This window comes from Bufo gargarizans, chromosome 11 (genome assembly GCF_014858855.1).
Source record: "Bufo gargarizans isolate SCDJY-AF-19 chromosome 11, ASM1485885v1, whole genome shotgun sequence".
In the NCBI taxonomy this organism is placed as follows: domain Eukaryota; kingdom Metazoa; phylum Chordata; class Amphibia; order Anura; family Bufonidae; genus Bufo; species Bufo gargarizans.
In genome coordinates this window covers 50,889,516-50,917,332 of record NC_058090.1, presented here as the reverse complement: position 1 = coordinate 50,917,332, position 27,817 = coordinate 50,889,516, and the positions used below count along the sequence as shown (strand labels likewise).

Genomic DNA, 27,817 nt, shown 5'->3' with positions numbered 1-27,817 from the left:
CCAACACTAGGGACCCTCGCCCATTATCTGTCTGAATGAGCACAGCTTCCTCTACATCGTATTGTGGCAATGCTTGGTATCGCAGCCCCATTAACTTGAAAGGGACTGAGCTTCGCCTAGGCCACGTGACCGATAAATGCAACGTCACCGTCCTAGCGTAAGGTATGAGAATGCTGCGGTGCAGCTGATTGGTAGGGGTCCCGGGTGTCGGACCCCTACCGATCAGATAAGAAAAAACCCTTAAGACAAAAAAGTATGAAGGTGGGTCTGTTTTAGCCTACGATGTCCTAATGGCAAACATATATGGTAGTTTCTAAATTTGCTTTTATCTCCAATAATTAAAGGATGTAAAGGGATTAAAGGGGCAAACAGGTCTAATGGCTAAAAATGTGATAACATTGTGTTACGAATGTAGATTTCGCAAGAATTAGATTTTTTTTCTATTATATTATATCTTTATTTATTATATATCCTGTAAAGAGAATAGGTGACATGTACAGAATGACAACTCTCCAGCCACTATGGACGGTCCTCACAAAGACACACGTGTGGGGAATGCCATCCCTAGGATACCTTTGATAATACGGCTTTGTGCAACTTCTATTTACTTAATAGAAGAGCCTATTCAGAGCAGGCTATTCAGCTTTAAACAAACACCCATGCATTGTGCTGCAAACTCAGTAATTACAGGCCATTATAGCATACAGAGAAGCGGCGCATGACACAGAGCGCCCGCTGTCCTTACTGCCGGGAAAAGAAGAAAACATGAAACCAATTGTGACAAGGGGCCCAAATGTTAGCCTCTTGTAATAGCAATAGGTGAAAATGTAATTACTGGAGAAAGGATCCGTCCTGGCCCTCAAATGAGTACATTGCGCTAATAAGGCGATCATCATCGAAGGGGAAACGCTCCCGCATTGGCTGTAATTATGACCTCTCATGCGCACACAAACCATACACCTTTATGTGTATGTAGGGACAATGAATGAGAACACCTTTACATAATGGGCCCCTCAACAGGAAACATTAAGTCAAATGGATTATTTTCTTTTTGTATTAATATGACCTTAATACATATCACATGTGCTGCCATGTAAACATGGGGACTGCCACTGCACCAGCAATCACGTGTTTGGGAAACTGTAACGCGCCAGTCCTGCAATAATGGCATGAACTATGATAAGAAATATTAAAGTACAAGATTCTATCCAATCTCTATAATGACCCCCAGAATGCCAGGGCCCCTCCTCTAGAGCATACTTACCTGCTCCCCCGGCACGGCTGCCGTGCAGATCAAAACATCCGGAAATAGGGGGGAGTGGCCATAGCAGACTGCAACTGTCATGGTGGGGAGTGGGTGAAAACTCCCCACCGAACACCGACGTAAACTGGAATAGAAACTAGGCCAGGACACCCGGAAAAGGGAGCAAGTAACCTCCTAAAGCATCCCTAATCCTCGCCCTGACTTCTATCTGTATGAGCAGGACCCAGATGGTAGGTGGGCTCATACACAGGAACCTCGGGCCCTACTAACCCTAAATATTCCTGGAATAGTGACAGGACTGAGACGACCTGTTCTTCCAAGACAAGGATGAACAGGAGTCTCCCACCAGCCTAGATGCAATGAAAGGGGAAGACAAAACAAACTGTCATGTTCCAGAGCAGGTTCATCTAACCCCTAGAACATTCCACAACAAAAGGAAACCCCATAACAGGCACATATAAAGAGAAGACAGCGATAAGCAAAACTGGATCGGCAGGTAAGAACTTAATGGTAAATATTTCCCTACTGGATCAAGGGCACAGGTATACTTGTTCACTTACCTGCCGCAGGCTGCTGGAAGGAACACCAGCAGTCCACGCCACAACAACTGGAACCCATTAAAATGTACTGGAACCCAAACGCCATACAGGACACAGTACAAACAACAAACACGGAATCCAGCACAACAGGAACTGCATGGACCCCCATGCGGACAGGGTGCATGGTGGCCTCAGGCAGAGCTGCACACTGACTTTCTGTTCCCTCTCCTGGGAACCCAGGAGCCCTCTCACTGAAGGCACAGACACGTGAAATGTCTATCATCCACGCAGGACCGCACACACCAAACATGGTACAACAACTAGACCTACAACACAAACCCTGAACAAACCACACCATACATAGAAACGGGTAAATTAGGAAGACATGGTAACAACAGGATGACATTGATGTCTCAATAGGTGGCTCTCAATAACTGGGCAGATGGAATACCCAGGACAGGAGCATTGCTCCAGCACCAACAGAGGCTGGAGGACAACTAAACTCTAGGCTATCAGCCACAGGTAATATAAGCAACCTAGTGACCACACCCAGCCAGGTAGTTAACCCCACAAGCACCAGACAGGGAAGGGAAACAAACCTTAACACTGGGTTCACACCTGAGCGTTCTGAAAGGAGCGCTCTGTATGCTCGATTGTACCGGCGTTTACAATCGCGCATACAGAGACAAGCGAACGCCCATTGTCACGCGTTCCCGAAAGTCTATGTACGGGAACGCGCGACAAAACGCCCCAAAGAAGCTCAAGAACTTTTTTCAAATGCGCTGTAAAACGCTCAAGTGTGAACCAGGGCCATAGGGAAGCATTGGTTTTCATGTGTTGAGCGTTTTACAGCGCGTTTGAACGCGCTGTAAAACGCTCAGGTGTGAACCCAGTGTAAAGGAGAAGTGTACACACATGCTGCATAAACGACACATTGCCCTGGCAACCAGCATGCACGGCAAACGTGTCACGGTAAGCACATAATAATGTGACTCCACTGTATATTATTTCCTTTCTTACATTTTACACACTTGAGTCTATGGGGTCAAAAGCTTGCAGACTACTATGCTGCACAGTACTGGATCTTGCATTCCCTGAACAGGACAAGCAGAGGGACCGTTGCAATGTCCACCAACACATGCCTCCGTTCATTCCACTTGGAGGATAAAAGCTGCAAATTGCTCCTACACATTAAACAGAGCTCGTCCAACTCGCCAATTTTGAAACGGCCAAGTATTTATCGTGTAGACAACCTGGAAGCAATTAATTCCTCGCTCTTTATTGAAATGTACGGGCGTGCTTGGCTAAGCATGCATGTTTCTAGGGCAGTCTGGAAAACAAACTGTATGTCCGTATTGTACGGTCAACTTACATTTTGTAGGAAATCTGCAAAAATTTAATTCACTTGCAGGTTTAAATGAATATTGCAACATCTGCAAAGTACCAACCATTCATCAATCAAACTTACAAGCTGCATAAAGTATTTCTTTAGTCTGGGTTGCCCATAGAATATTCCTGTTGGCAGAGCATGCTGGCACATATAGTCCATCAGAGACTGTGCCTGAACTGCAACCTACAGATTCTATGTGTATAGAGAAAATGGAGAAGGGCTAACTCCACTGTACTTGGCACAACTAGTAACTTTTGTCTCTCTTTTTTTTTTAAGATGCTTTTAAAATCCAGGAAATGAGGCTGCAGTCTAAACAAGTCTAAATCCCATGGATGAATTGAGACCCATATGGAGGATTCAATTTATTTGCTGATCCAAGAAATGAAATGATTTGTGTATGACGTCCTGCTGACAAACCTTCAACTGGTGCCATGATTGCTAATAGAATTGCTGTTTTTACCATTAGGGGACCTGGCTTGAAGCCCTCCTCTATTTTTTGGTGTGAAAAATCCTAAATTATGGACATAAAAGTTTATTTTGGCGCTCAATATTTTTGCTGGCATCGCAGTGAGGGGTGAAAACATTGCATACAGAACATGGTTGAAACTAGTTATACTTTTTTGTTTAATCCAGTTCCTGGCCTAGACCTGAGAATCGTTAGGACACTAATTAAAGAACTAAAATGTGGGAGAAAAATACAATAATAATAAAACTTATACTAATAATATTCATATATCCACTCTACGTAGAAGCTGGTCAGATATGGATGCCTTACGTCTGGATAAGGCATCTTAGGATGCTGAAATTCTATGTATGTATAAGGGTACATTCACACTGACCGTGTGTAATCCTTTTCCGTTCTGTGGTCCGTAAATAACGGACCCATGTGTCCGTAATTTGTTTCTGTTGCGTTTCTGCATCGGTTCCATTCCGGGTGTCCGCATTTTGCAATAGTAATATCAGAAAAATTAGCACCAAGCTCAGCGAGCAGAGACTTCAATTACACGGAAACGGATCCACAAAAAAACGAATGACATGCGGAATGGTTTCCGTATGTCTTCTGCAACTTGCAGATCCATTGACTTGAATGGGGTTGTGGACCGATCTGTGCGGACAAAGTATTACAAGCTTCATATTTTTGCGGATGAGAAAATGTGGAAACACGAATGCAGACAACATGCTGAATGTCTTCTGCACATTTTATTAACCCATAGGAATGAATGGATCTGCATCTATTCCGCAAAATACGGAACGGATGCAGATTAGATGCGGATAAAATTATACGGTCGCGTGAATGTACCCTTAATCCTGGCAGCTAAGGGTACTTTCACATTAGCGTTTTTCTTTTCCGGCATTGAGTTCCGTCCTAAGGGCTCTATACCGGAAAAGAACTGATCCGTTTTATCCCCATGCATTCTGAATGGAGAGTAATCCGTTCAGGATGTCTTCAGTTCAGTCATTTTGACTGATCAGGCAAAAGAGAAAACCGCAGCATGCTACGGTTTTATCTCTGGCCAAAAAAACTGAAGACTTGCCTGAATGATCCGGCATTTTTTTCCATAGGAATGTATTCGTGCTGCATCCGGCATTCAAAATACGCATGCGCAGATCGAAAAAAAATTAATGCTGGATCCGCTTTGCCAGGATGACACTGGAAAGACGGATCCGGCATTTCAATGCATTTTTCTGACTTATCAGGCATATTTCAGACTGATTAGTATCCTGATCAGTCTTACAAATGCCATCAGTCGACATATGTTTTGCCGGATCTGGCAGGCAGTTTCGGCGACGGAACTGTTTGCCGGATTACTCTGCCGCAAGTGTGAAAGTAGCCTAACCCAGTTATGGCAGCACAAAACTGCATACGATACATGGGGTTTTACTCCAGCCATATTTGCCTATACGCCTACATAGGGTACCATTAGCACATGCAGAGGCAAATATAATAGCACCTTTATACTGGAGTCATAATTTGCATACAGGGTGTAAAAATGTCTAAAGGATAAAATTCCCGTACAGGGTGTGTAATGAAGCTCTCACACCACAGAAGTGCACTTGTATGGTTATTGCAGTACACCTGTGTAATGGGTGCTCCTTACACAGATATTTCCATCTTGGAATAGTAGGACATACTGCTAGAACAAGTGATAACTCTGTACTTTGGAGGTCCAGCCAGTTCCTATCCACCAGTGCTCTCGATCACCTGTTGTGCACAGAACTCCAAAGAGCCCCATTTATTCAGCGGACCCCCACCCTAATCCTAATGCTATGCCATAACCTAAAGGGTTTCTACCACATCGTTTTTACAAATTTAGCTGTCAGACAGACACTAGTGATCCGCTAGTGTCTGCTCTACCAAACAATGCTATTATAAAGTTTTTTGTGCAGCCGTTTCCATAAAAAACAAACTTTTATTGATATGCTAATGAGCCTCTAGGTGCTATGGGGGCGTCTTTTCAGCACCTAGAGGCTCAGTCTACCTTCACAAAATGCCGCCCAGCGCGTCCCTCCAGCACGCCCATCTCCTCTGGAATGAGATCCTACCTCTGAGTCAGCGGACGAATTCTCGCGCTCCTGCGCCGTGCGCGTCTGTCTTCGGCGCAGGCGCAGTGAATGTCTGACCGCTCCCTGCACAGACATCTCCACTGCGCCTGCGCCGATGACCGAGATGACTGTGCAGGAAGCGGTCAGACATTCACTGCGCCGAAGACAGACGCGCAGGAGCGCGAGAATTCGTCCGCTGACTCAGAGGTAGGATCGCAGGAGATGGGTGGGGTGGAGGGACGCGCTGGGCGGCATTTTGTGAAGGTAGACCGAGCCTCTAGGTGCTGAAAAGACGCCCCCATAGCACCTAGAGGCTCATTAGCATATCAATAAAAGTTAGTTTTTTATGGAAACGGCTGCACAAAAAGCTATTATAATAGCATTGTTTGGTAGAGCAGACACTAGCGGATCACTAGTGTCTGTCTGACAGCTAAATTTGTCAAAACGATGTGGTAGAAACCCTTTAAGATGCCCATAGATGAACATTAATTAAGTACGTCTATTTCAGCCGGACCAGCCAACTTTCTAGTGTGAATGGTGGGAGTCCCAACGCAGATAATGCAAAAAAAAAGTACTGGGCAGCTGAATTTCACCATAACCAATCCCTGCTCCTTACTGAGGATATACGCACAATTGTTTAAGGTTACGTATTTTTTATGGGAGCTCAAGAGGAAAGCCGAGATGTGTGGGAAGACATTTTTGTTTCTATCTGTTTTTTCATATTACAGGGGTTTCCTTACTTCAGCATTTATCATGGAGAGAAAGCTAATGCAAGGAACTTACTAATGTATTGTGATTGTCCATATTGCCTCCTTTGCTGGCTGGATTCATTTTTTCATCACATTATACACTGCTTGTTACCAGAGGTTATGACCACCCTGTAATCCAGCAGTGCTGGTCGTGCTTGGATATTGTAGGAAAAAGCGCTGGCCTCTCTGGTGGCCAGGACCGTGTTAGTGCACATAGGCTCGCAGGCACCACAGATCCCATCCTGGCCACCTCGTATCTGCGCTGCAGTGGTGGTCATAGCCCCTGGATACAAGCAGAGTATAATGCGATGGAAAAAAGGAGATTTTTGTATAACTTGCCAGTAAAATCTCTATCTCGCTCTTCATTGGGGAACAAAGGAACCGTGGACATAGCTATGTCCTCTAGGAGGCGTTGACACTAGTAAAAGCCGTTAGCTCCTCCCCTGGCAGCTATAGCTCCTCCCCTGGCAGCTATACCCCCTCCAGCCTGGGGAGAGAGCTTCAGTTTGTGCACAAGCAGTAGGAGAAGCAAGCCAACCAAGAAAAAACATGGAACACCAACAATGCCAAGGACCCAACGGGGTTCTAATCAGTAACAACCACAGTTGTGGTTCAACAACAATACTGGGTGGGTGCTGTGTCCCCCAATGAAGAGCGAGAAAGAGATTTTACTGGTAAGTTATACAAAAATCTTGTTTTCTCGTCCATATTCATTGGGGTGGGGGGGGGGGGGGGAGGACACAGGAACCGTGGGACATCCAAAAGCAGTCCACAGGGAGGGAAGAACCACAGACCCATGGAAGCAATCGTCCCTGCAGGCATCTAAGAAACTGCCGCCTGCAAGACCATGCGGCCCAAGGCAGCGTCCGCCGATGCATAAGTATGCACCCTAGTAAAATTTTGTGAGTGTGTGTAGGGAGGACCAAGTAGCCGCCTTACACAACTGTGCAACCGAAGCGCGATTCTTCGGAGCCCAAGATGCGCCCACCGCTCTGGTGGAGTGAGCCGTGACATCTAAGGGCGGAACCCTGCCCCAAGCGCGGTATGCTTCAGCAATTATAGACCGAATTTATTGTGCGATTGCCAGTTTGGATGCCGCCAATCCCTTGCGAGGACCCTCCGGAATCACAAAAAGGGAGTCCGTATGGCGGAAGGGACCGGAGGCTGCTAGATCTTCAGAGCTCTGACAACGTCCAAATGGTGCAACTCCTTTTCCTTAGGGCGTGAAGGAGATGGGCAGAGTGAGGGAAGGACAATTTCCTCGTTAATATGGAAGTCAGTGACCACCTTCGGAAGAAAAGAAGGGACAGGCCGGCGAACCACCTTGTCACTATGAATAACCAAGAAGGGTTCTCTGCAAGAGAGCGCCACCAACTCGGACACCCGTCTGATGGAAGTGATAGCTACAAGAAAAACTACCTTCCAGTACAGGAGTCGGAGAGAAATCTCCCGCAAGGGCTCAAAGGGGGAAGCCTGGAGCAATGAGAGGACTAAATTCAGACCCCAATGGGGTAAATGAGGACGGTACAGAGGAACCACATGTGCCACTCCCTGAAAAAAAAATCCTTAAAGGCCCCAAAGGGGCCAGAGGGAGCTGGAAAAGAATAGAAGGGTCGACGCCTGATCCTTTAGAGAACTAAGGGCCAGACCAAGGTCCAACCCTGATTAAAGAAGGAAAACGAAGTGGTAGAATATTTCGGATTTTACAGAACCCAGGAAGGACCTCCAGGTCCTGTAATAGATCCTAGACAATGCAGGCTTCCTGGCCTGAATTATAGTGCGGATGACATCCGCCGAAAACCCTCTGCGCATTAGAATGGCGGTTTCAATGGCCACGCCGTCAAACGAAGAGACCTTAAATGCTGATGGAAGATCGGTCCCTGAGAAAGAAGGTCGTCTCTGAGTGGCAATGACCGAGGGACTTCTCCTGGAAGGAGAACAAGGTCAGTGTACCATGCGTGATGGGGCCAATCCGGATCGAATAGGATTGTCGGAATGCCCTCCATCCTGATCTTCCGTAGAACTCTGGGTAGGAGGGCGAAGTGGAAAACACGTAAGAAGGGAGAACTCCTGTCAAGGAGACATCAGGTGTCCACGCCGCATGCTTCCGGATCTCTTGCTCGGGAGAGAAAGTTGGGAATCTGTCGTGTAGATACCGTTAGCACTCCCAGGATCAATGGAAGGATTGCCTGGAGAAGGAGGGATGTGGTGGGCGCCACAGCCCACCAGTCGGGACCGGAGTGCCACAAAACGAATACTCCATGCAAAAGCAGATGAGAGAAAGGTAGTAACATAGGAGCTACCAAGGCTTGCAGGGTGGCTACGAACCATGAGCCAGAGGAAAAAGACAGGACAGGAATAGGCTAGGACTGAAGCCCATTCCCCATCTGAGACCGGCGCTATACAGAAGTAGCCAAGGATTAAGTGGCTGCGCAAAAAAACTCTGCCTGAGGAGAAAGCCAGGCAAGGGGAGTCCAACTGTATTGCTAGCCCCATACCGCAGCAGATGAGGGGGCCACCCGCAGAGGCCACCGAATTCAGTGCTAGAAGAGTCCACCACCTGACTAAAGAGCTGTGCAGTAAAAACCAAAGTATGTAGTGGAACGCAATACCGCTCCCACAGTAGGAGTCAGCGCTTGCCTTGTCAGCGCAAAGTGAGGTGGCCTGAGACTATCCGTAGAAGCCACGTACTATACTGCTCCAGTGAAGTAGAGCTACAGTAAAAACTCTACCTGGAAGGGCGCTGAACAGGAGAAACTGGCAAGCTAGTGCCAGGGTAGGACCCCTAACTGAGGGGGATGTCCCACTGCAGCGACTACGAACTCGAGCATTAGCGAAAAAGCTGCACCTGTATAGGGGAACATGCTGTAGTAGCTAAACCAGAGTGATAGCATAACCACTTCCTCAGAGAAGGAGTGGTGGATAGAGAATTCAGAGTCAGTGAACACTTGACTCGCTGGAACGTACTCACCATAGATGAGCAATAGTGCACGCACTACGCATTGATGCGGACAGATGGGGGGGGGGGGGGGGTCTCTAGGACACAAGAGATGCTAGGCGACCCCCTGAGAAGACAGAGGATGTTATAAGCATGTCCAAAACCAGCGCCAAAAGAAAAGAAGGAATAGCCACCGTATCCACTGGCGGCACCCATATACCACTAGAGTAAGAGTACCAGGCACCCGCGGGTACTGACTGTTGCCACGCCCCCTCGTGAAATGAGCGAAGGCACGTAGAGCCATGGCGTAGTTGAATTGCAGCATCCCGAGATGTTTAGGTATTCCTCGCTAGTGGATCACTTGTGGACGGGGGTAACGTAGCTGGAAGCACGGTGAAGTGCAACACTCCGCCTATGGAGAGGGAGAGCGCGACAGTCGAGACCGTATGCAATAGTAGTGCAATTACCCTACCTATGGAAGGTGGAATGCATACGGCAAGTACTTAAGCCAGTGGTAGGGAAATACTCCCCTATAAACGGAGGTTAATGCCCACGGCGGGAACTAGTGAATATGGCGAGTCCTGTACCCAGTAGGAGTGCAATAATTGCACCTAAGTAAGGGGGTAATGCATACAGCACACAATGTAACCAGTGATAATGTCATCACGCCACCTATGGAAGAGGCTGATGCGTACGGCAGGTACTGAATCTTGGGGGATTGCTTCGGATTCACGTCAGGGTCTGAATTAGTGATTCCCCCCCCCCCCCCCCCTTCGGACTGAACCTCTCCGGGGAGGGAGGGTGTGTCAGAGTGTGACCCAGGGAAGATGGGTGGGGGTGCGGAGACTTCGAAGATGTCTTGCTGTGGTCCGCTTGCGCGTAGGTCTACCCCTCAGAATCACGCCCCTGGCAGTCGTGGACTGCGCAGGTGGGGACTTATCAACCAAACTACCCAGGAGGTGGAATGGGAACTTCTAGAGGTCCCTCCACTGGATTGCGCAGGCGGTGCATTATCAACCGAACGACCCCGGAGGGTGGATTGGGATCGTCAGAAGTCCAGTATTGAATTGCGCAGGCGGAGAATTATCAACCACACGACCCAGGAGAGTGGATTGGGAATGTCAGAGGTCCTCCTTGATTGGCTGACAATCCTCCACCTGCGCAAACGGCCCTGGAGGACGTATTGGGAATGTTTCAGGGGTCCTTTACTGTATTGCGCAGATGCATGCAGAATTATCAATTAAGCGACCGTGTAGGGCGGATTGGGACTATGAGAGGTCCTCCTGTGACCGGGACAGGGCACAGGCCCAGTCTGGTACCGCACAGTTATGATGTGTGCTGAGGGGGGCCGGGGCCCCTATTAAATGCTTTTTTTTTTTTTTTTTTTTTGAAATAACATATGAAGGGTTAATTTGAGTATCAGCAACTGCACTGCCTTCTAAACCGGCGCCGACCTAAAAGAAGTGGCTGGCCAGGAAGGGTTACGTGCCTAGAAGACCAGGGGCGGTAACTCAGCTGGCTTCTGGGGGAGGGGAACAGCTAGGCGAGACGAATTTGCGCCAGCCGACCTGAAACACTGCCCGACGGCCGGGGAAAAAAATAGACCTGGTAGTGGCGCGCGAATTGCCCCCACCGGCCGGAGGTGCCCGTCCCCGGAGGAAAAACACACACTGCCATCTGCCGCTGGAGCCCGGAGTCGGGCAGAAGTTATATGAAAATGCACCGCAGCGCACGAGGCGTCCACGATATCTTTGGTGGCAGTAACCCTTTCAGAGCAGCGCGCTTGGCGCCCGCTCCCGAAAGGGGCGGAATATGGTGGTGAATAGCGGTAAGTTGGAGTCGCCTGCGCTCCTCTGTTTTTCGCTGGGAGAACTTTTCATTAACCCCCTAGGAGCCGGAATAGCAGTCGGCCTAGAGGGGGAGTGAGAGGGGGCGTCCGCGTATCGTTGGTGGTGGATTAACCCCTTCTGCCTTAGGGGTCTTGTTTCTAAGATAAATAAAGTCCCCTGGCAGCCGTGCCTGTTAACTCTTGATATGCCAAAGAGGGAGGGAGGGGGAAGAGGGCTTCATACTTACCTAGTCCCGTGTACTAACCTCATCTTCATCCTCTTCTGTTCACCCTCCATAAGTGGACCCGCAAGGTCACCTTCTTCCAGTAGGGTCACCTCCTCAGCAGCTGGCACTGGAGTGGAAGGAGTCTGGTATGGCGGGAGGGTCTTTCTTTGGCGGACCTAGGTGACCCTTCTGCTGGCGGGATGCAGGGGAGCGAGGCTGCCCTGGTCCACCTTGTCTTCTTGTGGGGGAGGAGGCAGCGTGGCGGACCAACGCAGGCATGCTCCCCCGGAAGAACAGGGAGGCTAGACGACTACTGTTTCCCCCCTGAAAAGAGGAAAATAAAAAAATAAAATGAAAAAATAAAATAAAAAAATCTTCAGGAGATCCCTGCAGAGGGAGGTCTTGGCTCCTATTGACACTAGAAAAAACTGAAGCTCTCTCTCCAGGCTGGAGGGGGTATAGCTAGCAGGGGAGGAGCTAACTGCTTTTACTAGTGTCAACGCCACCTAGAGGACATAGCTATACCATGGTTCCTGTGTCCCCCAATGAATATGGGCGAGAAATGAGTCAAGCCAGCAAAGGAGGCAATATGGACAATCACAATACATTAGTAAGTGTCTGGTATTAACTTTTTTCTACATGAGAAATGGGAGAAAAACTAAGACCTGACCATAAGATGGACTTCCTGACACAGATATGTTCAAAATATACTTATTTTTAGTTTTTTTACAAAAAAGCTTGCAGCAGATATCAAAAACACTGAGAACAACTTGGAAGAGGCAACTAAAGGAGGGAAGGACTGGCGTAGCCATGGATTTGTATTGTATTTCACATTAGTACCTACCTTCGGTGACCGGCTGTAGTTTAGTGGACCGCTCTGAATCTGGGGAGTGGAGGGGCTCTGGTTCCTTCAGGCATTCCAGCTGCAAAAAGGGATCATAGTCTTCAGATGCCAGATCTGAAAGGCTCAGGGGAAAGTACCGCGGGTTGCTGAAATGCTGCGAGCCATAAATACAGTCATGCAAAACCTGTAGATTAAAGAATACAATTAACACGGCAGACGTGTGTGAAAAAGGAGCAAACACAGCGATTTACTATGTAAAAATCAATATGCATCAGAGTGTAATGAATTACATCTTGGACCAAGGAGCTTTCTGATTGTAATGAACCATAAAGCGACTGTAATTGAGGTCAATACACTTCTTTTACACCGAGTGACTGCTTTATTGAAGGCATCTAGAAAGAGAGACGATTCCTATTTAAACGATAGGTATGAACACAAGAAGATTGCAAGGTGCAGCCGAGGAATTCGCCCAGGTCTGGTGTAATGTTCCCCCATAGGAACAGAGATCCGAAATGTAGAGGAAATCTGTGAATACAGGTCCCAGGGGACACATTTCGGGTCTATTCACATGTCCGCAAAATGGGTCCGCGTCCGTTCCGCAATTTTGCGAAACAGGTGCGGACCCATTCATTTTCAATGGGGCCGGAATGTGCTGTTCGGATCCGCATTTGCAGATCCGCACTTCTGGATCCGCAAAAAAATAGAACATGTCCTATTGTTGTCCGCAATTGCAGACAAAAAAAAAAGGCATTTTCAATGAGAGTGTTGGCGATGTGCGGTATGCAAAATGCGGAACGCACATTGCTGGTGTCCGTGTTTTGCGGATCCTCAAAACACATACAGATGTGTGAATGGACCCTTAAGCCGAATGCACACGGCCATGAATGGTCCATGGTAACCTGGTCTGGATTCTTGCCGAGAGCAGGAGCGCACAGCGCCATTGGTTGCTATGACGCCGTGCGCTTCATGCCGCCGCTGCACTACAGTAATACACTCGTATGATCTATACCAGTGTATTACTGTAGTGCAGCGGCGGCATGAAGCGCATGGCGTCATAGCAACCAATGACGCCGTGCGCTCCTGCTCTGAACAGGAATCCAGGCCGGGTTACCACGGACCGTTCACGGCCGTGTGCATTCGGCTTTAGTATGTTCAGATGTTCAGACTGGGAAGGAACGTTAGTGTAAAGGTGCTTCCAAACACCAGAGGCACAAGAGAAACGCTCGTTCAGGGCGTGTAAATACGCCTTTAGGCTTGATTTACAAAAAAGACAAACAACAAATGGAGAAGAAACAAGATATATTATTAGTTTTTCTTTATATTTTCCTTTCTTTCAATTCACTCCTATGTTCAAAAACCTAAATCGCTCTATGGGTGAGATTTATCAAGAGTGGCGCTTTCTGTGCCAGTCTTGGTAACCCCTGTGCTGCTGGAGGCACAGGCCTAGTTATAAATTAGGCGCCTCCTGCAGCAGTCCATGCACCTAAACAGAAATCTATTCCATGGATATCTGGCTTCATTTGCACCCGAAAACTGGTGTAAATGAGGATAAATTTGTCTCAGCAGCCGGCCACGTCCCTTTCCCGTCCCCCTTTTTTCCCACCAAAGTCACAAACACACAGCTTATGACTTGTTAAAGCCACTTTTCTGACACAAAGGAGATGATAAATCTCCCCCAATGTGTCTTCTTCCAGATGCCCCATATTATGGTATTTGTCTTAGTGAATGGTTTCTGATTTAAAGGGTATTCTAGTAACAAGGGAAAGCTACAAGACTGTTTATTTCCAGCAGGTCTCAGAGATGAATGGAGCAGCAATGCTCAACCTGCTGCTGTTCCTTTTGGGGAGCCCTGTGGGTTACAAACACCCTATTCTCATGATCTGTGGGGGGGTCACAGCAGTAGGACCCCACCAATCTAATACTCATCTACTATCCTGTGGATAGGGCAAAACAGTAAAGGGGTTCTGCAGTTTGTTTAAACTGATGATCTATCCTCTGGATGGATCATCAGCATCTGATTGGTGGGGGTCCGACACCCGGGACCCCCGCCGATCAGCTGTTTGAGACGGCAGCGGCGCTCCAGTAGTGCCACGGCCTTCTCACTGTTTACCGCCGGCCCAGTGGCGTCACGACTAGTATCAACTAGCGTGGGCGGGGCTAAGCTCCATTCAACTGAACAGAGTTTAGTCCCGCCCACGCTAGTTGATACTAGTCGTGACGTCACTGGGCCAGCGGTAAACAGTGAGAAGGCCGCAGCGCTGCTGGAGCGCCGCCAGGTGTTGGACCCCCGCCGATTAGATGCTGATGATCTATCCAGAGGATAGATCATTAGTTAAAACAAAGTGCAGAACCCATTTAAACATTAGCCTAAAGCTGCCCATACAGTGCAGACAGCTGTTGGACAAACCGCTTTATCTTCCGACTCCCCTATACACATGTACCCTCAACTCTGCTGAATGTGCGCAAGTTTTCAATGTGGAGAAAGGCGGCCGTCAGAAATCCAACATGGCCGTCCTTTCTTTTTTCTAATATCTGCAATCAGGGGAAAGACTGGCGAGCCTTATACACATTAAATGGTCAGCCGATACTGTCAAAATCTTAGGCTTTAAATCCAGAAGGAAGAAGAAAAATGGGAGTATTTGTGGGAGCAGCAATGATTTTTCTTCTTCCCTCTGGATCCTTGTCCTCCAGGCTGTCCCAATGTAATGCACGTGATCCCGGAAGTGCCCGCAACCTAATTAGACCGCAAAGCGTAGCGCTGGCTCGGTTAGGAATTTTTAATCATCACAACAGTTGCAGTTCACATCCACGGGAGCAAGATGAAATTTAAAAAATGCATCGCAGATAACCCCTTAAAGTTTTGATGCTATTGTCCTTTTAAGCAGGCATATACTAAACAGTGAGTTTCGTTACATCCATTATGCTGGACAGATTTACTTGGGCAGAAACTCTTCATTTCTGGATTTTAAGCTTTTGCAGTCATACACTACCTTGTAAGCACAGTGCAATACAGAATTTTCCCTTCCTTGGTTTCCACCGCCAGAATGCTGCACTGGCTTCAGTAATACTGCCAGCGGTAATGCCATCATCCATTCTAGAAGCGAGAGCAGCAGGGACACGATCAACTGAAAAACAACCATCAGGAAGCAAAGTGTTACATGACTATATACAAGAATCTTCAGCAAGTATACACTAAAGGGGTTGTCCGATTTATCGCTAGCCCAGCTCTCTGTGTAATCAGGGATGTGCTGCCAGGAATGACTGCAGTAATTGTTCCCCCCACACTCAGTTTGTATCGGCCTGTGCCAATGGAGGTGGCATCATCCATCAGTGCTCCTACTGCTTGAACATCGGGAAGTGTAAAAAGAGCCCCAAGACAGAGGTCAGTAACTTCCTGTACTCCAGCTGATGTCAAACTACAACTCCCAGCATGCAAGCTTGCTTGGATGTTTTTGGAACTCTGACAGAAGTGAATAGAGCATGAATGGAGTTGTAGTCTCACCACAGCTGGAGGTTGCTGACCCCTGTACTAAGAAGTGGGCTTAACATTACACACATGAAGTAGTCTGAAAAAGGCGCATCTCATATTCAAGTTGGCACCAGCAAAAGTCTACATTCTATAAAATAAGTGATTGGTGGGGGTCCAAGTCATGGCCCCCTCACAGATCAGCTGTTTGAAGGGGAAACAGCACTAGGGCGAGCGTCACATCATCTTCCTAGGCCTGTGAAGTCTCGTCAGTCGGACATATGGCCTTTGCCCTCCTCATCCTCACTCAAGTGAACGGGACTCGGCTGCTACACAATGTACAGCGCTGTAAACAATGAAGAGACTCGGAGTGCTGTGGTCTCTGAACAGGTGAAAGGCGTTGGTGCTGGGAGTCAGACCCCCACTGACCAGTTATTGAAAAACCATCCTGAGGATAGGTCATCAATATGTAAGTTGTGGAATACCCCTGTAAAGGAATGTATACACACACATAGGGGATCATTTATGAAACAGAAATACACTGCAAAAGGTCCTTTGCGCTGCATTCTGCAACCCCCCCCCCTCCCCCCGCCAGGTCTAAAAAAAGTGGATGTGGCATGGGCAGGCCAGGAGACCCCTTTCATTTACCATTTTCTACGCCAGTTTTAGGAAGCGGTCTTCCATTTAGAAGCGGCGGTAGATCTGCCGAGGTTATGTAGAGGCGCTTCCTAATAACTCCGGCGGGTCCACCACCAGGTATAGGGCTTTTTAATAAATGTGCCCCGTAGTATGCCTTTATGTACTTACTCGTTTATCTTGTTCATATGAAGAGGTCTCAGCAGTTGGCAAGAGATGTGTCACAGTGGCTAGAAGGATCTGCCGCAAAAAAAAGAAAAAATGAACAAAATGCAAAGATTTTTTGTGGTAAAATGGCATTTCATGAACAACTTGTGTGAAATACTCCATCAGGATACAGAACTGCATAACATCACCATAGGCTCCATACAACAGCAATGTATCTCACTGCAGAAGGCAGACCGGTAGGTTTACTGACTCTTTTTAAAGATGACCTGTCTCCACTTCTGATACGTCTGTTTAGTTAAACAATTGTATTCCACATGGAATGACAATTCTGGAGAATCTATTCTTTTGACTCTATGCTGTGCCGTTCTTCTCTTATTACTGCTAGAAGTTTAAAGATAAAGGTACAGATGGGTGCTACCAGTTGGGGGGGTGTCCCTGCCCAGTCTCACATTGTCCAATGAGAGCTGGCAATGGCAGTCTGTGCAGGGACACCCTCCAACTAATAAAGCCATCTGTACCTTTATCCATAAACTTCCAGCAGGAATAAGAGAAGAGCGGTACAACATAGAGTCATAAGAATAGATGCTCCAGAATTATTACTACATGGGGAACACAAGTAGTTACCAAAACAGACGTGATAGGAGAAGTAACCTGTCGAATCAGCATCTGATATCTTCTTTGTAGAACCATTTAAAGAGGCATTCCCATCTGAGACAATGGGAGCAAATCGCTAGTATATGCCCTCGTTGTCTGCTGTCCACCTCTTGGACCCGGACCTATCTCGTAAACTGAGCCGGCAAAGTGAAGGAGGACGCATTCCCAGCAGCCCTGCATTCATTTCTATGGGGCCAGCGAAAATAGCCAAAGCCAGAAGCGTTTTGAAGAGAACGAAATTTATAAAGAAAGGACTACTACTCCTTCCTGTTGGATTGAAATCTGGCTTGGGCTCAAAAACTGCACTGTGACACCACCCTTAACAGTACAATGTTTAAAGCACATAGAAGTTCAGTGCATCGTGTATAAAGCGATTGCGATTCCAAGGATATGAACCTACCTCGATAATTTTCAGCGGATAGTCCGGATGGTAAATCTGCAGCTGAGGGGCGTAGCTGAGGAGGATGTTCAGCACGCTGCAGGCCACTTGTGCAACAACTTTGTTGGGAAACTAAGGGAGAGCACAGAACAATATTGTCCTCATCAAACAGGAATATCAATTATTTCATTGATGTTCAATGAAGGAAAGTGGAAATTTTTGATAATGAAAAATACATTAAAGTGTCAATAAGTTTTCAAAAAACTTTTGATGTGTCATAGAGACATCAAACGTTTTGATTGGTGGGGCCTGAGTGCCGAGACCCCTACCGATCCCTAGAACGAGGAGAGAGAACTGCTCCCATATCCTGCTCTATCGACAGAATCGACATGGACTGACGGACTTCTAGGTGACGTGAGAGAGCAGTATGTGTGCTATTCTCTCTCCTGGTTCTAGCGATTGGTGGGGGTCTCAGCACTCAGACCCCACGACCCAAACTTCTGATGTCTTTATGACATATCAAAAGTATTTTGAAAACTCAGTGACCTCTTAAAGTGGTATTCCATCCAGTAGAAAATAAGCTATCCCCTATCAATGGGATATGGGATAACTGATACAATGATGTGGGCCTGATCACTCAAATACTAACAGATCACAAAAATGAGGGTTTGTGCCCTTCCCCAACTTTGAAATGGAGCAGTTGTCGAGCATGTGCTCAGAGCTCCATTCAAAGTCTATGGGACTGCTGATCAGATGCTTGAAGAGTCCGGTGAGCGCTGTGGTCTGGTGTAAAGGAATGGGCAACTAAGCCAGTTTTCCTATTCACCAGTTTGATAAATGTCCTCCATGTCTTTAGGTATATATCATCACACACGTCTTTTCCATTTTATAAGCGGTCCTTACTTTGAGGGACACGCAGATGACATTAAGCGCTTCTTTGATCTGTGGATGACGTGTCTGATTGACCAGCTCCTCACACATCCAGATCCCAAGGCTGCACAGTGCTACACATCTGCAAGAAAAAGAAGCAGATTAATAAAATGCATACATCACAAGATCCAGAAAGCATGATTCTGGCCCCCCCCCCCCCCCCCCCCAAGGGATAATGCAACATCTGCAGCTTGCAGGATAGGCTAGAAAACCCACCATTGTGTCTGGACATCCCAACCATGGAAGCAACCTGCAATGTGATGATCATGCTATACAGTCACAACCACTCCACGTGTACTCAGAGACGGATATCCCACAGCACAAGCAGTCATTTCCGTCAGTAAGTGTTCAGACTATGGGGGGAACCAATATTAGAGCTAGGAGCCCAAGCATCCACCACCTGATTCTCATGGTCTTACCTCGCAGGCCCAGATGGCTCTTCTCTGGCAGAGTTTAGAACAGTTTTGATTGTGAGCTCCTGTGATAAAATAAAAACTCAATTAGGGAGCGCATCACATGTGTACCCACGTTATGATGGCTTGATAGAGGTACACAGGGCACTAACTACCCGAATGACTGCTCTGCTCACATGAACGCTTGTTGTCCAGCGAGCAAATGGTGAAACACTTTTGTTCTTGATAACATTTTATGCAGGTACAAAATCACTGTTTGTGAGGAGGAAGTCCCTTCGTAAAGGAAGGGGGTGTGCTGCGAACAACAATGCAAACTGTATGCGGGCAAAAGAACGACCATCCCAACCTGCAACGATCCCTACATTTAAAGTGAACCTGCCCGAATCCATCTTTAAGGGGTTGTCCCACAAAAAAAAAAAAAAATATAAAAATATTTAAATATTCTACAGTTTTCAAACCAGCACCTGGATCTGAATTCTTTTGTAATTGCATGTAATTACAAATTTAGAATAGCCACTGAGTTATTCAATAAAACGTATCTGTATAGCGCCACCTGCTGCTTGTTTCTTTCCTATTTCTTTGACCTGCTCACTGAGATGGCCGCACATGCGCAGTTTCAACCATCAACTGCCTCCTGAGCTGTGATAGGGAGAGCATGGACACGCCTCCTGAGCTGTGATAGGCAGAGCATGGACACGCCTCCTGAACTGTGATAGGGAGAGCATGGACACGCCCCTTTAGCTGCAGCAGAGAAGACACTCCCCTTGAGCTGTCAGCTGGAAATAAATCTAGCAGAGCAATGAATGAGGAGATCTCTGGATCCATGTGAGGTACAGGGCTGGTTCTAGCTTTGTTAGAAAGAGATTGTCATGTACTATATGATGTCTGATTTACATTCATTACATCTACTCATGGGAGAACCATAGGGTAGAAAAAGGCACACGGATTTCAGAGGACTGTCACATAGGAGTTAATACAAAGTAGCGTTTAAGAGCTCATTGGTTAGGCTGGGAAGGATGGGGTCTGATATGTGGGCATAGCTCCGCCATCCTACTGCTGACGGACGAGTCTCTTTATGTCCACAGTAGAGGGTGGGGGAGCTCGCAAGTCATGATATTCACTGGCCTCCTTGCTGGAGTGCTGGCTGAAAGATATCCGAAATCAGTCCAGTTTGTCACCTCAGTATATGCTGTCCTTAGAGGGAACAGCATAAGGGTCCTGAAAGCTGCCCCTCCTAATGGAAGTAACGGAGCCCCAGTCAATTTACTGCAAGGCCTTCACCTAACATAGTCCTCATATTTACACAAGCATCACATTACCTGATGATCCGACGCGCACAAGCCTTTTCCTATTTCCCCGCTGCTTACTAATCAGCAGCGAGAATGTGTTACATCCCAGGCGCAGCAACGGGCCACGTAACAGCGGGGTGTGACCCACAGGTGACAAAGCTGTATTCTCACCACCATGTGGAGACCCAGCACGGTCTCCTAAATTACAATGGTACCACACAGGGACTGTTAGAGCTATGCAAATTTAGTTTGATATGTTCTTATGCTAAAAAGGGTGTCTAATACTTTGTGAATGCATCATACAGATTTCAGAGTTTCTACTGCACTGAAGTGTGCCTGTTGTTTCTGATGACTTTTCAGAACACGCTGCCATGCGTGTATACATGACGAACGCTATATGTGACCATTATGACTTGGATCTGATACTTTTCACCTGTTCTCCACTTCCATATGCTCAGTAGCAAATTGTCAGTTTTCCCTGAGCTCAGCTTCAGAGTAGGTGGAGGCTAGCTGCTATGAATGTCTCCCATACATACCACACAAAAAAGAGGTGATCCTGCTCCCCTATCTCTTACATACACTCAGAATCCATAGCACAGTGGACATTATATAGCAGTACCTGAGCAGTGTAGCTGTCAATCCAGAACTGGCGTAAGACGGTAAAATAAAATAAAAATAGCAGTGTCTGTCTGTGCGGCTCTCCCCCTACTGCTCCCTTCAGACTTTTCTGGGCATCAAATGTAACCTGATGTCTCAGTATACAGACTCCTGTATATGGATTTCAACAGTGAACTAAAAGTCAAAGATCAGTGCAGGAGGAAGAAGCATTTTCCTGTAGTAATAATAATAGATAGGTCACCAATACCGATGGGGGTCTGTATCTGACAGCTGCAGTTGATGCCGTCTAAAAAGCTTAAAGAAGAAGGCTCAGTCTACTATATAGTGGTCTTTCTTGGGTACTGGGGCTCAGCTTCTATTCACTTAAATAGGAGCATCAACTGCGGAACCCGAGAACCGCCACTACACATTGTACGGAGCTGTGGTGTACTGACTCTGTACAATGTCTGCTTTATAGAACTGAGGATGCAGGTAACAGCTGACAGGTGGGGGTGCTGATGTCGGACCACCACTGATCAGATTACCTATCCTATGGATAGAAACCCCCCGTTAAGATAGCAGAGTCTTTTCTACATGGTATGTGGTCTAGACAAACCAATGTGAGCTAAATACTGTGGACTCAGAAAATCAAATAGGAACAGGGAGAGCTTAGATACACAGATACTCCTGTATCTAACTCTCAGAAGTAATAGGGCTGACTAGGTGTTTAGCCTCTAGATGTAAAGAAAGAATCTTTAAAATGGCGATGAATTAAATAGAACCTTGTTGCCTTTCCTGATATGTCTGTTTTAGTAAAGGACTATTGGGAAAGGTGGGTATTCCTACAGTGTCTGACACTGACTGATCAGTCCTACCAGGGTCAGAGTGTGTAGGGTTACATCCCTTTAACAAGGGGAATGGTAACATCCAGCTGTCCGTATATTTATACATTTTGAGGAGGAATAACAGAGGAATGGCACAACACAGGGAAAATAAGCATTTATAAAAATAAAACTTGTCAGGAGAGATGACCACCCGAGTGCTGTCCTCAGCGCTCCCAAAGAGAATGAATGGAGTAGCAGTGCGCATGCATGACCTGCTGCTCCATCAGAATGGGGGAGTGGGACACCTGTTCCGGTGATCAGTGGGGGTCAGAGTGGTCGGACCCCCAGCTATCAGCTAGTTATCCCCTATCCTGTGGATAGGGGATAACTTAGAAACCTGGCACAACCCCTTTAAAGCAGATTAGAAAGTTGTATAATTCTTCATTACTACAACCATTAAGCTTTATTTACAAAGGATCCCTTTTCGACCCATTTATATCACTATTACATGTGAAGACGGTAATATCTCGGTGCTTCACCTTTACATCTGTGAACTTGGACATGACAATTTCAGAGCCGGTAGGGTGCAGGGCTGGGAGCTCCTGATAGAGGTTAGGAAAGCAGACCAGAGATCCTAAAAGGACCTGAGCTTCCACACGTGGAGCCTGTCAGAAAGAAAATACAAAAACTAACGTCAAAACGTCATATAAACCAATTTGTAAACTGCAACGTTTAGTATGCTTGCTGCTGGTGGTACAGAATTACTGCACATGGCCCAGGCCAACTTACAAAGGGCTCTCTACGCAAGACCGGTGAAATACAGCATTGAATATGGAAGTCCGTAAATTTGTGGTCAGTATTATTTTTGCATACTGTGCTGCATTTTCCACCACTGCATCTTATACATTGCACATAATGGTGGTACACAATTCAGATGATGCTGGGTCTCCTTAGTTATGTACGGTATATAATTTGGGGGGGGAATAATCCCCAAGGAAAACCACAGTTGGCCTATAGAGTCCCAAGAGATCCTCTTACTTACATTCAAAGAAGATGAGGCAGCAACTCTTCCTGCTGCTACAATAAAGTCCATAATTAAGATGGTGGCCCCTGGGAGCCCCAGTGAAAAAAACTGAGGAGAGCAGTGCTTGATGATGGTGTTTACTATATCCTACGTGAGGAAAGGGGGGAAAAAAATATAGTCACTTATCTAAAAGTTTCTTAATCAGTTAATATAAAAACATGGTAGGTTATCGGGTTTATTTTTAAAATTGGTCCTGTGACATGTGACATATGTGAAGGGGTTATCCGGGTTGCTCCGCTATACCGTGTAGAGGCCACTTCCAGGATCACGTGCTGTACATTGAGCATGAGATCCTAGCCTGGGTTTGAAACAGCGCTAGCCAGGTTAGGATCACGTGCCCAACATACAGCATGCGATCCTGGCGCAACCCAGATAATCCCCTCAGGCTGGGTTCACGTCATCAATTTATTTTTCCAGAAGGAAAGGGAAAAAAAAATGATCCTGCATTTTAAGCATCAGTTATTCACATTTAACATTCGTTTTAGGCATTTTTTTCAGTTCTTCAGACGGATCAGAAGAATGGAAGAATAAACGGTGATGTGAACCCGGCCTTAATGTAACATTATGGGACAACCAGCGACCAGTCCGTACATACAGCAAATGAAGTAAGGTGGCACCAGCACTTACCTCTCTTCCCCTCCTGCCATGTTTCTATGCGACTCTGCCCAATGACATAGACTTACCTGATCATTATGGAGCAAGCCACAGTGCATAATATTGTAAAAGTGCGTTAAGAAGTCTCGGTTTGGAGACACATCTTGTCTTCTCTTCATAATATTGCAGATCAGTTTGTAGGCATGGAGTTTCCCTTGTTTGTACTTGTCTGGTAACATTGTGGCCTAAAAAATAAAATAAAAAATGAATTCTTAACATCATTCAAAATCTGAGCATGTAGCATGCCTGTCACACTCACTGGGGCCATGGAAGTGAAGGGGGATCCGGCTGCCATAATGGAGAGTTGTTGGTCACTGCTTTACTTGACTGTCTGGTTAATAGGTCAAAAATGCTTTTATCTTAGCGCCCCCTCCCCCTTCACGATATCTCTGTCGATCCAGATCAATTCCCCTCCGGTGTAAAAGTAGAAAACTTCAGGAGGGGCACTGATCTGAGTCATTGTCATAAATCTGGCGCATCATTGTGATGCTGGATGGCAAATAGTGGCGGACGGAAAAACGCTGCATGGTACGTTATCCTGTCCGGCGCCATCAGTGTAGAGACGCCGGATCTGTGCACGGATGCGCTGTGCACATACATCAGTAGCTGGCTGGACACAACTGATATATGTGAAGTGTGCCTTGCCCTGCAGGGTCATTAACTGGTTAATGAAGAGAAGAAAAAGATACTGATGTGAGAACCCTGATCTCAGCTTCTCCTGACGATCTCCTTTCACTAACATTGGCTAAACGCACGTGTCAGTACCTTAAAAAGCCACGGGGTGAGGATCCTTAAGGGTGGGATAAGTACAGGCGGGGGAGGAGATGACATATTATCCAAAGAAATCCCCAAATTGTCTCGAATCTAGAAAAGGAAAATAATCATCACGTTAATACAAAAATGACATCATTCACGAGCTTACCCTGGATTATACCTCGGATTTCTGCTGCAATGATCCACCGTGGAATACAGTTACAATGTAAGCGAATGAGACTGCACAAAGTCTTATCTACAAGCGGTCTTACCCTTCCATGCAGATTCTGACCAGCGTAACGGATTTTTAAAGCCGCAGCCTGTCAGATCTGTTGCAGATTTTCCCCTTTGACTTCAATGGGGAAGAAAAATCTATAATTGAACCTGCAAGTAATCTACCGCTGCAGATTTACTTTATTTACCATTTATTTTACCAGTTCACATTTTTTACCATTTCTCTGTGAAACCCACAGATCTGCAGAGGTAAATCAACAGTTTATTTTTCTTTCTGCACTGAAAAGCTAAATTTGCCTTGTGGATTTTCCTGCAGACTTGTTGCACAATAATCTATAGCAAAATCGGACACACGTGGACTGAATAACCACCCCCTACAACACCCGGACTGGCGACACGGAGCACACTTACCTGGCCCCCCGACGCCGGTTTCCTCCTTAATTGCTCTTGCATGGCCATCTTCGCATCTTCCCCGCCAGCAGAAAACATCATCTGTCGATGGGGGGGAGGGTTGGTTGGTGCGTCATGTGAGGGGGCAGGCGACTGTCACAACCTGCCACCCCCACACCCCCATTTCACCACCAACCCCCCCATCCCATTTTTAACGGATGTTATTTTCTGCAGGCAGGGGAGATGTGAAAATGGCCGTGGAGCGATATGGGAGGAAACCAGGAAAGCATGTTCAGTGTCGCTGGTCCGGCCATTGCCATTGTAGGGGAGGGGTTATTCAGTTTTGGATAACTCCTTTAAGCTGGCCTTACACATTAGACTAATGTGGCACTAATATGCATGGAGGTAACCTTATTTTTTCCCTTTTTCCCCAGGCATATACTATTGGGGTAAATAAAGGTTGGGCGTACTGGAATTTAACATGCCTGAACATTTTGTTCTGAAGGGAGATATCCTGCCACCAGAGGAGTCAAGCGTACAAGTACAAGGGGGCTGGAAGGAATAGCTGTCGTTCAAATGAGCGTCTATACATGCAGCTATGGATCTTGGCAGATACATTACCTTGGCCAGGTTCTGCCACAGCTCGCATAAATAGTCAAAAACCTGCGCATGGATTTCAGGGTTGCCTATATTATTGACATCTCCCAGGATTCCTAGCATTCTCCTCCACATAACTGTCGATACATCGGCATGCCAGCCGGTTAGCGTCCCACCTGCCATTACGCTGCAGCTTTCCAGCGGGAATTCACAAGGCTCTGCAAAAGAAAGCAGCACATGTGGTTTCGCGATGGTCTGCGAGTGACTTCACAACAATAGCAAGGGTGACACCTACAGGAAAGAACACAGAACTGCCACAGCCAGGGCGCAGAATCATAATACGGTGATAAATCACACACCTTTGGTTGTCTGCTGTAACGTGATTATCCTAAGAAATAAATCTTCATGCAAACAGAGGGTGGTTACTAACAGTACACACTCAGATTGGGTCACTGTCACTAGTGGGGTACCTCAGGGGTCAGTATTGGGCCCTATCCTCTTCAATATATTTATTAATGATCTTGTAGAAGGCTTGCACAGTCAAATATAAATTTTTACAAAACTGTGTAAAGTAATTACGGAAGAGGACAGTATACGGCTACAGAAGGATCTGGATAGATTGGATGCTTGGGCAGAGAAGTGGTAGATGAGGTTTAACACAAATGTAAAGTTATGCACATGGGAAGGAATAATGCAAGTCACCCAGTACATACTAAATGGTAAAACACTGGGTAACACGGAGAAGATAGATACTGGGTTTATATTGGAGGTAGCAACTCAGTGTCTCTATTCCCTTGGACAAAGCTAAGGCGAAACGTACATCAGGGAGTCATCCCTTCCTCCCTCCCCCACGGATACACAGGGTCAGTATATTGTTTGTCTGTGTTGGTCAGCAGTTGTTTACACCATTTTTTTTGTCAACTATGTTTTTATTGGCATAATAATCACAAACCAACACAATTGAGTTAGGTGCATCAATAATAAGTAGGAAAGTTACAGCTCCATATTAGTTGTTTACACCTTTTTAATGGTCGCTAGTTACACTTTCCGGGAGTTCCCCGAGTTGGAGCCACTGAGTTTGGACCATATCTAGGGAGGAATTCGGATGTGTTCTGACCATATGTGATGAGGTATAGATTCCTTTTTAGTGTTGTACCGGCCATGGACGACTACAATGTGATTTATAACTGTAGCACTGTTTAGGTGCCACTTATTGATGTGTATATTTCATTTGTATAGTTTTAATTGACCCATTGGCATCTGTGTTGGGGGAGGGGTGATTTTTGCTCTGTAGCCCTCAACTGCAAATTTTATATTGTATTTTTGTGTAATAAAGATTTTTACATTTTTTGTACTACATGCGTGATTCTACATTTTGCGTTCAGCTATTGGCATGGTTCCACGCATGATGCATATGGTTATTTTTTGGTGTTCTATTTAGAGGAACAGCTGGACTGGATGGTACTATAGTCATAATGCGGTGGTGGTCTTTGGGATAGGAGTTAATTGGTAGGTAGGACGTGGATTGGTTTTGAGTGGCTAAATATGGAAATCGGATTATTTTTTGAGAGTGGACGGGACTCTGATAATGTAGGGTCATGCATATTTCTTGTTTTTATTTTACTATTGCAAAAGGTTCTCCTCACCGGTGGTCTTCTGGTGTCATTCGTAAAAGGGGCGGGGATCTTATTACTGATATATGGTGGTGGGGCTCTTATCTGTTTATTAAAGGGGTCATTTGTTGTCTGCAGGGAAATAAGTCCAAGGGTGTTGGGCAGTTGTTTTCAGGTTTGATTTTCTCTTCCAAGACCTAATTTTATTTGTTTCATAATCTCTTATATCTCTCTGTTATATGAAAATATTGGTATCTTTAGTGTGCATTTAGTGATTAATAGAGTCTGTGGCACCGCCTTGGTGGCTTTTTTCTCTTCTCTTTTCTTTCGGTTTACTCCTGTGAACAAGGCAGACATAGCAGAGCTGAGAGGGTTCAGAGGAGGGCAACTAAAGTAATAACTGGAATGGGGCAACTACAGTACCCTAAAAGATTATCAACTTATTCACTTTAGAAAAAAGACGACTGAGGGGAGATCTAATGAATATGTATAAATATATCAGGGGTCAGTACAGAGATCTCTCCCATCATCTATTTATCCCCAGGACTGTGATGAGGGGACATCCTCTGCGCCTGGAGGAAAGAAGGTTTGTACACAAACATAGAAGAGGATTCTTTACGGTAAGAGCAGTGAGACTATGGAACTCTCTGCCTGAGGAGGTGGTGATGGTGAGTACAATAAAGGAATTCAAGAGGGGCCTGGATGTATTTCTGGAGCGTAATAATATTACAGGCTATAGCTACTAGAGAGGGATCGCTAATCCAGGGAGTTATTCTGATTGCCTGATTGGAGTCGGGAAGGAATTTTTTTCCC

At 46.3% G+C, this 27,817-nt stretch overlaps 1 protein-coding gene across 5 annotated transcripts in view; it reads right to left on the bottom strand.

Annotated features, from left to right (window-relative positions):
- The window catches only part of RALGAPA1 (Ral GTPase activating protein catalytic subunit alpha 1), a 174,168-nt gene that overhangs the window by 60,310 nt on the left and 86,041 nt on the right, over positions 1–27,817 (bottom strand). For all 5 annotated transcript variants that reach the window (XM_044271450.1, XM_044271453.1, XM_044271451.1 and 2 more), the window contains 11 exons: positions 25,416–25,609; positions 24,183–24,281; positions 23,447–23,602; positions 22,722–22,850; positions 22,219–22,344; positions 18,976–19,034; positions 18,530–18,638; positions 17,648–17,758; positions 16,597–16,665; positions 15,314–15,448; positions 12,324–12,507 (listed from right to left, as the gene is read on the bottom strand). In XM_044271450.1, the coding sequence (XP_044127385.1) occupies positions 12,324–12,507; positions 15,314–15,448; positions 16,597–16,665; positions 17,648–17,758; positions 18,530–18,638; positions 18,976–19,034; positions 22,219–22,344; positions 22,722–22,850; positions 23,447–23,602; positions 24,183–24,281; positions 25,416–25,609 (1,371 nt within the window). The remainder of the gene's footprint in view (positions 1–12,323; positions 12,508–15,313; positions 15,449–16,596; positions 16,666–17,647; positions 17,759–18,529; positions 18,639–18,975; positions 19,035–22,218; positions 22,345–22,721; positions 22,851–23,446; positions 23,603–24,182; positions 24,282–25,415; positions 25,610–27,817) is intronic.